General features: G+C 42.1%; 1 protein-coding gene across 2 annotated transcripts; it reads right to left on the bottom strand.

The window, feature by feature from the left end:
- Positions 1–54: 54 nt before the first annotated feature.
- On the bottom strand, positions 55–9760 carry gnsb (glucosamine (N-acetyl)-6-sulfatase (Sanfilippo disease IIID), b). 2 transcript variants are annotated; one of them, XM_035184038.2, is made up of 13 exons: positions 9391–9760; positions 8207–8266; positions 6563–6766; positions 6258–6323; positions 6058–6156; positions 3930–4097; positions 3752–3834; positions 3294–3412; positions 3102–3205; positions 2907–3008; positions 2703–2822; positions 2447–2557; positions 55–2348 (listed from the first exon to the last, which is right to left on the bottom strand). In XM_035184038.2, exons 1-13 carry the CDS (start codon positions 9631–9633, stop codon positions 2199–2201), a joined length of 1629 nt encoding a protein of 542 aa, XP_035039929.1. In that variant the 5' UTR covers positions 9634–9760; the 3' UTR covers positions 55–2198. The 2 variants fall into 2 exon arrangements, with proteins under 2 accessions (XP_035039929.1, XP_035039930.1); XM_035184039.2 differs by having other exon boundaries at positions 2712–2822; positions 9391–9758.
- Positions 9761–10638: the final 878 nt, after the last annotated feature.

Raw genomic sequence — 10638 nt, 5'->3', positions numbered from 1 at the left:
TGTACTGTATATATATTGTATTTGCTGTGATTCGTAGGAAATATACAAATGACATTGCATTTAAAGTTTCTTTTATTTTCTAATATGTTTCATCACAGTGCAAGTACATTCACATTTAAGGCACATGTTCCTGGTCAGTGCAAATAAAAAAGGCACACAAGTCCATGTGAAATTTCCCTTGATGGACTCCTCACAAAAACACAGCACTTTTTCCACAAGACTCTTAAGAAATATCACTGATATTCAGTGTAAAATATTGTCACAAATATCAGGGTTAAAAATCAAAAGATCTCTGCATTTTTAAATCTGAGGCACAAAATTGGATGGTATCTATTCATGAAAGGGCTTCATGGATAAAATAATGAGCATGATTTCAAAGAGTTGTGAAAAGCAAAGAAACAGTGGTGTGTTTACCATAAGGGAGAAGTCTAACGTTTTGCACAATTACAAAAACTTGCGTCTGTGCTGCAGTTACGTCGAAAGATTCAGCCACCAGTTAGCATAGCTTAGCATAAAGACTGGAAACAGAGGGAAATGGCTAGCCTGGCTCTGTCCAATCACCAGCAGCTGTAAAGCTCACAAATGTATTCATGATATGTCACTATAAAAAATGTCAATATGACAAGTTGCTGTCTTATGTTGGGTTTTGTCCCAGCTCAAGTTCCCATACATACTGTGAACCTCTAAAACTGCAAATTGTCACTTTCAAACTTCATTTTTTTATCAAATTGATGTAATAAGTCATAACATGTAAATGAGTAAGTATTACTGGTGCTGGTAGGTGGACTTTGTTAACTTTGGACTGTGCCACGGCGGCTGGTTCCCTTTGTTTCCACAACCTTTTCTGATAAGCTGAGTCAACCAGCTGATGGAGCTGGCTTTAAATGAAATAGGAGGACGAGTGGTATTCATTTTCTATTCCCACACTCCGCAAGATTAAAAATAAGCATATATCCAAACATTTTGCACGATTCCTTTAAAGAGATGATTGCTTGAGAGAGCTACACTGTACCGGCTGTTTAAACTCAATAAATCTCCACAACAACAAATACTGGCAACATTTTGTGTATCTGCGATTGGTAAAATGTTCACATGGGACTGTGAACTCCAAACACTTTAAAGACAGAGTGCATTGATAGTGCAGTAAACAGAAACACATGAGCCAACATGGACTGACTGGTAGTAGAGCCATTTCAATAGAATGAATGGGACGAGGAGTTAACACTGTCCAGAAAGAAAATAGTACCATGCGTGAAGGCATTAATACAATCACAGCTCAAAAAAAGATTAAAACATAGGAAAAAATGATTAAGGCAATACACTTGCTCAGTTTGTGGTTGAGGGTTTGAAAAGAAAAATACACAAAGTGTCAAAACAACAAATCTGCTGGCGATGTCTCATCACACAAACCCTCATAAAACAGCTGTGTCATTTGGACAGAAATGAAACAAACAAGATGTTGGGTGTTTATCAGTGAACTGTAGAAGAGGAGACTTTGGACGGAGCTGTTTCCCTCTATTGCCAGACTTTATGCAAAGATAAGCTAACCAGTTGTGGTTATCAAACTTTTCATCTGACTCTCAGCAAAAAGGCAAATAAGTGCATAACTCTTTCTTGAAGTGTTCCCTGTGCAGCAGTGAGCCAGCATGTGCAATTTTTTATACTACCACCTTCCACCAACATGGAACGGCTTCTGTTCCCATTCGTACACCTGATTTTGAACTGGACCATTTCGGCAAAAAAAAAAAAAAATCCAACAATTTTAGGTTTTCAAGAGTGAACCGGGATGACATCAGTGAGTGTGTCATACATTGGCTGGAAATGGAGAGTGAAGGAGGCAAATACAAAAAAGTTGCAGTGGTCTGCCGACAAACACAGTTTCTGTAAAGACAGGACAAGCGCTTATCGTTATCCACCATCTTGCTACTACTGTCTATATTCGTTGTGCATTGTTCAACGCCCTCTGCTAACGACGGAACCTTAAATCACAATGGTTCCACTCAAAACTGGTGGAAACGCAGGCTGGTTCACTGGGTAGCATCCAGTTCCAAGAACCCTGAATGTAAACCGGTTGAAGAACCGGAGCTGATTTGGTGGGAAAGAGGTGTGCGAGTATGATAGTATGATAGTATGATAGTATGATAGTAGTGGGTGTTTGGCAGCTTCTTGAAGTATGTAAACGCTCTGCTGCCTCTCCGTTACTTGATGTTACGGCAGCTGTCCCCCTCACAGGACTGCAGCTTGATGAGCCGCTGGTTCATCTCCTGCAGGATGGTTGGATCCACCTTCTTCACAATGTTCTCCAGCTGGTGGGGGTCTGACGTCAGGTTGTACACCTCTACAAACGACTGGGGACACAAAGGAAGGCAAACACCAAGTTTCACACCCATTTTTCACAAAGAGAATCACGCGTGTCACGAAGAAATACCAAACAGTCACACTCTACCTCGCTGTCGGCAAACTCGCAGTACTGTAGGTTGTTATTGCCGTTGAGGGTCCGGACGCAGGCGTAGGTGTTGTTGTAGGCATCTTCACACACACAGTCTGGGAAACATTGCTGGAGAAAATGATACTTTAAATTAGTGTTGCAACCAAGCATTATTGCAATGATGGTTTTGTTATTCTTTTAGTATCCACAGGATTAGTGCAGTGCCACTGCTGCGGCCCCCCCCCACACTGTGGTCCAGATTGAAATATCTCACTGCACATACAGATACTCCAGGGCCTAGTTTGGGACACGCTGGATCCGTTGTGGGATGTCCCTCTCCGGTGTACTCAACAAGGAAAAAGGGACGGACACTTCCATTACGCAGTGAGGGAGCCTAGACAGAAAACCTCAGTTAATGTTTCGAAAATGAGAGCAGTTCATGAAAACATTTATGTCAATTCAAATAAAAATGGCTGACCATCTGACTGAGGAAAGACTGCCCATCAACATTCACAGAGGACAGGTTGAGGCCAGTTATGTCCATTATGGTTGGAGCCAGGTCAATATTCAGTACTGGAGCCTGAAGGAGTCGTGCAAAAAGAAATATCAAATGCTGAAAATACATCAAACCAAAGATGACAGGCAAAGGAGCAGGCAACAAATGTGTCGTGACCTTCAGCGTCTGGTTCGGTTTGATGCCAGGACCACGGACCAAGAGCGGGATCCTGATGTCAAATTCATACAGCTGCCTCTTATCGATGGGCAGAGAGAACTGACCTGGAACAGTGAAGACAGGCGAGTACAGTGAGACACTGAGGTGCGCTGCTGTTAAAGCATCCGAGGACCAAGTGGAGCGCGCTCAGACCTGTGTGGTAGCCGTTGTCGGAGGTGTAGAAGATGTAGGTGTTGTCCAGTTCCTTCATACTATCAAGTTTATTGACCAGCATCTCCACCATGTCGTCCACAGACAACAGGGTCTGCCACCTGCGTGAGGGATGGTCGTCTGTTCAGTTGTCATTTGAATGTAATTAAAAAGTTTCAAATGTTTTCAGATTCTCTTTCGTGTCCGATCGGAGTCCTTTCACACATTTCCGGACATTTATGTTTCTTGTGATTTAAGTACCTGTTCTTTGTTTTCAGTTGCTGTTTTAATTACCTTGGACTTTACCTATTAAAATATATTGTGCAAATGAATAGTGCATGCCATATAATGAGAAAAGCAAACTTACAACCTGTATTTTAGTGCAGTAAAGGAAAGGAGGATGGGTTTTGGAGGAGTAACCGGACACACAGGTGGACAAGCACACAAACAAACAGAAGTACCTTTTCCTGTATGCATCATCCAGATAGGTCAGCGAGCTCTCTGGCATGGGGTGGATAGGTTGACGCAGCAGCCAGTGTTTGTCCTGAAACAGAAAGATAAGAATACAGATCGATTGGCATCACAACTTAAAAAGCAGTGATTAAACTTCCCATTGTTTGACGTTACTCTTGGTCGTACCGTCCCTGGTTTGTCAAAACTCCCGTCTCGAGGAGCTTTAACGTCACCAAACTCCTTCTGGTACTGAGGCGCTGCCGTCCAGGGGGAGTGAGGAGCCGGAGGAGACAACATCAGGAAGAAGGGCTGATGGGGGCTCTTGCCCTCCAGAAATTTAAGGGACCGGTTCAACTGCATTGCAAAATAAACCGAGACAGAAAACTGCAGTGAATGGAAAACTCAGAGAGAACAACAGGATGTCTGTTTGACAGGACCAGGACCGGATTAGAATAAACCCAGTGAGCTACAAGAAGAGGACCAGTGTACTGTGGCACCTGTGAGCCATTACTACCACAGGACACAGCGTGTAATTACAGCTGGTTTGTTGCTAAACAACATGCTATTAAGATACCTCAGTGCTCAATTTACTTTGGCTGCTAAGTCCTTCTAACAAGATGGTTGGTTTTGTTTGGATTTTTCCTTTTGACTATTTTCTCCTTAAAATGTTGGTTTAGTTTCAGTTCTAGATTTTTTTTTTACAATACATAACATCTTTGTTTTTAAAGTGAATCAGAGTAGTTATGTGTGAAAGTGCCACGAGCATTCCTTTTAAGCTACGCAAGCATTATGGTTTTGTGGATGGACTACCATGGAGTTTTGTGCAGACATTCAAGTTCCCCAGAAGAAGAAGAAGAAGAAGAAGAAGAAGAAGAAGAATCGGGATCACCCTGGCTGACTTTTCTGAGATTTTAGGTTTTCATTCAAATATATAGACAAAAAATTGGATGGAGTAACATGATTTTTGGTAAATACAAGACATAAATTTTCCCCTTGGGCTGAATCGTAATAACCCAATCACAACCTTCCATTTAGCGCCATCATCAGGTCGAAATTTCACTTTGCCCCACACTTAGTTTTATGACTTTAATATCAGCAGCAACAGTTTGAACCCAGTTGAACTCGTCTTCCTCTACATCCTCAGATAACCTACAAACACACTCCCTGTGATAAGTAACTGGGACGACTAAATAACCTACAGGGACACTGAGAATCAAGCTGTGGGGCTCCATACGCCTGCATTCATTCAGGTCTACTTTGGCTATGTCTGAAATCACCCACGCATCACTATACAGTCCACTATATAGTGAGTTTGCCATTTTGTCGTGGTGTCCGAAATAAAAGGATTTCGGCATTGACAGGAAAATGAAATGGCACAGAGACGAGAGAAGAGAGGGAAGCAGGAACAGCCCGACCTCTCGCACTAATGTAAATTAGAGCAGAGCATCACAACACAAACTGCGGCAGACAGATTTATTTCTACATATAAACATGATCATTCTACGTGTGTTTTACCTAAAGTATTAAGACTAAAGTGTAAAATAAACATTTGAAATATATTGTGGGATTTCTACCGGCCGACGTTGTTGTCGTCGTCATAATCCAACAACAAGGACGTACTCATCGGTGCAGAGTAGAGTCCGAAAGCCTCTGTTTTCTTTTGCAAATGAGCTCACTGCATAGAACAGCCTATCTAGTGAGGAGCGGGTGATTTCAGACACAGCCCTTGTGAGCGCCCCCTACACAACCCATAAACTGTGAGAGCGGTTGTGTTGGAAATACTGTAAACTGTACAAGTTCTGTGTTAGTACTTCTTAAAGATTTGTGCTTGGTTACAGGTTTTTTTGCTGATAAAGGCACTGACATTACTGCAGGTTACCTCCAGCCAGCAGTGCTGGTGACAAGGGGAAGTGGAGTTTTCACAACCTTTGCTCAGAGCAGATGGCTCGTGTCACCTGACGAGGACGACACGCAGCAGTCGCATGACAACCATGAAACCATGACACTAACTGGCTCCATCAAAGCACAAATAAACCGACACACTAAAATCTACCAGCTCCTACAGCTCAACAAGTTCTCCTCTTCAATTTCTCATTCACTGTTTGGCTGCTGATTAACCTTTCACTCTGCTGACTGCCAGACAACTTGATGGACATTTTATATTTAACAACAGCTGATTCAGTCCGTTTGGAGGGGAACAGTCTTTTTCTTCCCATAAAGTCTTACATAAATGTCCCTGTGGACCTAATGTCCCTGTGGAGCTGCCCTAATGCGTGAAATGCTGCTGAACACAGGCTCAATAGAAGTCACTCACCATGAGGTCCGTGAGGTAGTCCTTCTCGTAGCTGTCGCCGTGCTTTTCTTCTTTGCCGTCGACGGACAGTGTGTAGTTGTAGTACTGCGAGTTCCCCACCTGATAATCATATAGCAAAGGTTGGGACAACATAAACACCTGGAAAAATAGCGTGTGTGTGTGTGTGTGTGTGTGTTTGCATGTGTGTTTTTGAGACTCACCAATGCATGCCAATGGTTCCATCCAGGAGGAACATGGCTGACGTCTCCTGCGTCTTTCTTACCATACTGGTGGCAGAAGAGACATCTAGTTTAGCATGTCACACACTTCGGTGAGCCCCTACATTTCCTCTTACACCAACAAGAGGTTGTGGCCACATTGTGGCTTGAGATCATGCATGTGGTGATTTGGTGCCATACAAATTCACAATTGATGTACTTATTTACAATTATTACAGCTTGTTATAGATTTCTCGGGAAGAACTCTGTGTCTAAAATAAAAAGGTAAAGTTTACACGTGTTCAAACCTGGTTAAGATATTTGCCAGCGAAGAATGTCTGGTATTTCTGTTTGCTCAGGTAGACGGGGAAGGCCTCGGATTCGGGACCTTTCTGCCACTGAGGACTGGAGCAGTTCCCAGTCAGAGAGTTGTTCCTCACCTCGTGGTTGTGGGGGTACTGACCGGTCAAAATGCTGCTCCTGCTGGGGCAGCACAGCGGCGTGACTGTGTACTTCAGAGGAGAAGGAAGAGAGAACAGCGATAAGAGGAAGATGACAATAGGAGAGCGGAGGGGCTGCAGGGGTGGCGAAAGAAACTTTTTTTGGTTCATCCAGTTTCAACATTTTAAAAACACTAGTGCAGTGCCCTGAATGAGTCCTAAACCTGCCACTTTAGAAAGTTCTGTTTTCTTGGCCTGTGTTAATGCTCTGGAGCTACTTCAGAATTATGCCTTGTCATTAGTGAGTCCTCTTCAAACAGTTGGACAATATACTGCCACTTTTTACTGTTTGCTGTCTGCTAGGAAGATTTATAGTCAATGTTTTTCAGAAACTGGAACAGAATTTGCTTTATTCCTGTTGACGTGTGCGGCTTTCGAATGATTTACCGAGCTGCTGCTCTCTTCTCGTGCATTACATGTTGGCTATTTCAGAGGTCGTTAAAATGTTCAGACCCAAGTTTACTACTTTTGAATATAAAAGCTCTGCAATTCAGCTCCATTTAAAGCAACAAAACAAACACGATTTTATTTTGTAGACAAAATTGCTAAAGAGGAAGTGATTCTATAAATAATGTTGCCATGATGGAGATCAGCACCCGTGAATGTCTTTGTCTCCGTTTTTCACATCCACTTTTTATGAGAAACATCCGGCATACTCAGAGAACTGATTATCTGTAAGTGTGTCATTTGGTGCTGATGATGACTTGGCAGAAGAATGCAATCTACGGAGTGCCTCCATTTTTTTGTAATATAAAAAATACGCATCTTACTCACTGGTGAATACACCATCATAAAAGCAATGTGCAAGCTCACTTGGCTTTGAAAGGGAATGGTGGATGGCACTCGAATTAGTTTACTGCATGTTCTGATTAAGAGACTATGTCTTTGTAATGCATAGTTCTGATTTGAATGTGGACACACCCTTAATCCACTTGTTCCATGCTCTTTATAAAACCGAGCCCCTTATCTTGTAATTTTGACTTAATACCATAAATATAATTTCGAGTTAGTATCATGATCTCCTACATTTTGGCTTGGTATTTCAAAATGTCGACATACGAGCTCATCATTAACTGTAAGTGTTTCCCAGTTTCACCTTGTGACCAGTTATTTTAAGGAAACCATGTGAGAGCTTTAGAGGAGAAATGTCACAGACGGATCAGAAATGTGACAAGTTTACCCAACTGAACCAGACTAGCCTGGACTAGATTTGTTTTGTAAGGAGGCGCACGCCAACATGTTGGGAAATCACAGGGTCAATTCTTAGCAATGCATTTTATTCAATATATTGAGTATATCTTTTTAATGTAAACTCTTGACCTGAAAGGTGACTAATATTTATCGTTGGCAGACAAAGGTAGAAGAGCAAAGTAAGAGCTATACGAGTATTTCCCTGTAGAATGTAGCTGAGAAAATGGAAGTGAAAGACGGGACTTGGGTAAATGGACTCACAGCATTCACAAAGGTTGCTCCTGCTTCTCCTATTAAGGTTCTTGTTTTCTTCATCGGGGTCTGCAGAACAGAAACAAGAAGAGATGGACAAACAAAGTGAAACATCTCACAGCGTGACACAACGTTAAAGGTGGCGTCAGGCTTTCCCTTCGTGGGAACAAAACCAACTCCTTGATACAGTTTGTGAATGAATGGCTCTTAAACTCAAACATACTGTGGGTACTCTACTCATGATGGCACTTAAACACTCTCAATCAATTCTTTGCCTAATAAGAGTTATTGTAAATAAATCCCTCGCTAAGTTTATTATCACTGTGTCAATCTCTGCGTTAGGTATGGCATCAATAAGCCAGGCTAGGCACGGCAGATGGAACTGCCATACATTTCCTTTCAGTCATTTGACAGCAAAAAGGACAAATATTTGCTGCACTTCTTTATATTTTTTTGACAGATGACTGATTGTGTTTGCATGACTGGCAGGACAAAACAAGCTATTTGAAAACATCTGAAAAGTTGTAATGGGAATTTTCTACTATTTTCTGACATCCCCTTTTAGAAAACACAACAAATAAAAGGATTAATAGAGACAACAATCATCAAAATAACCTTTAAAATAAGAGAAAAATACTGAAAACGCTAGTTAAAGTGTCTCAGGACACAAGACGACACATTGACACAATTAGTGGTCCGTTTGCAGCTTATACTAAATACTTTGTAATAAGAACTATTTTTATAATGTACAGTTCCCTCTATACATTGAGTAGAAGATCTTAATACTTCTTGCATCATTTGCTGACAACCTAAACAATATAAGATAAGGATGTTCACGCTGCCTTTTGGATTCCCATGTATTTCCTTTTTACTGTTTACTTTTACTTGCTACCTTTATTTTTGTTTTCATCCCTGTTCTTGATTTCCATTTCATTAAACTATTGGAATGTCTTTGTGAATGAATCATGCTGCGTAGGTTCTTGCATTGAGGGCACTGGTTTGTCACAGCCCAATTTCCAGCTGCTGTTTGTGGGTATTGAGGTGAAGGGTGACTCTTAACTTGTAGGTCACTTCCAACAAACCCACTCTAAAACCTGACAGGAAGCGTCGGCAGGAGCTCGAGGTGCGATCACAATAATCCCACACGTGTCATTAGCATGAAAACCGCTGATGTGTGATCCGACTCAACTCACCATCCCCCCCAGCAGAACATCCTGGTCGTCGGCGAGGATGAGCACGACGTTGCTCGGTTTGGCACTTTCCGCGCACCTGACGCAGCAGGTGAGCAGCGCCGGCAGCAGCCAGAGGAGTGTGGCGGCCCCGGGGAGACCTGTCCCCCGCCGGCGGGGCGTCGTCGCTCCGGCTCCGGCTCCGCTCCTCACGCCCATGACCAGGAGAGCAGCACCGCCACAACGCCGGGTCCGGTCGGGCTCCATGGACACACAACTACCGGGGTGTGTGTGCGCGGCGAGGCTTTTGCTTCCTGCTGCAGGGGGGAGGGTCTGCGTGTGGGTGTGGGTGTGCGTGTGCGTGTGTTCAAGCTGGACAGACAGCTTCACAGTTTGAGGAAGTGGAGTCAAGTGTATTTGATCATATGATCAGTGGGAGGAGAGAGGAGAGAGGACACGGTGTACAACCATAGACTGTAAATAAAGTGTACAGCACGGACATTATCCAACTTAACTGACAAATACTTCACATCAAATGTAAGACAAATACATATTAAAATACTTTAAGTTTCAAACCTTATCATTTCATTATTTTAACTCTTATTCAAGTGAAAATATACACAATAACCTAATAGATGAAATTATAATTTAAGAATACCTGGCCAAAGTTATGGGGTTGCTTATTCAAAGTTAGGAGCTACTAAGACACAATTACAAGGTATGAAGTCAAAATCAGAAAAAAGAAGACGACATTTTTTTTCAATTATTAAATCGAAACTGTGAGACAGTAACTCACAGGCTGGAACTAAGTCCAAATTCTTAGAATTCAGACTCAGTTTCATTAGCCAAGTTTGTTTGTGCGTTTAAGGAATTAGAGTCTGGTTTCCATGATCACAGGACAATGTTCAAGAAGATGCTGATAAAACAAAGAAAACAAAGCTGAAAAATAACGTGTTATGTACAATCATGTGTTGAATGGATCACACATGTGTGGGGCATGGATTCTACCTTCTATAATAATGTAAAGTAAAGTATAGTAATACTTTGTAAATGCAGAACAAGATGCTGTGTAACATTGTAGCCAGAGTGACAAACTGAGAAGACCGGATGCGACAGACCCTGAGCAACAGTGAAGTAACTATGACAGAAGTCTCTTTTAGTGCTCACTGACATATCGTCTTTACACACATTTGAACCTTAAGAGTTTGTGTATCTATTGACTCTATATTTTCCACACAAATTCAAAATTGAGAACTTCCTTTTGAATTTAAG

The sequence above is a fragment of the Hippoglossus stenolepis genome, chromosome 18 (assembly GCF_022539355.2).
Source record: "Hippoglossus stenolepis isolate QCI-W04-F060 chromosome 18, HSTE1.2, whole genome shotgun sequence".
NCBI lineage: Eukaryota > Metazoa > Chordata > Actinopteri > Pleuronectiformes > Pleuronectidae > Hippoglossus > Hippoglossus stenolepis.
This window is presented reverse-complemented; position numbering and strand designations above follow the sequence as displayed.

Bases quoted from the DNA above. Each gene is read 5' to 3' on its own strand.
- gnsb (XM_035184038.2), bottom strand. From the start codon at position 9,633: ATGGAGCCCGACCGGACCCGGCGTTGTGGCGGTGCTGCTCTCCTGGTC. The intron at 6,157-6,257 runs GTGAGTCTCAAA...TATGATTATCAG, and splicing joins GGAACCATTGGCATGCATTG to GTGGGGAACTCGCAGTACTA. The intron at 2,558-2,702 runs GTGAGATATTTC...CATTTTCTCCAG, and splicing joins CTGGAGTATCTGTATGTGCA to CAATGTTTCCCAGACTGTGT.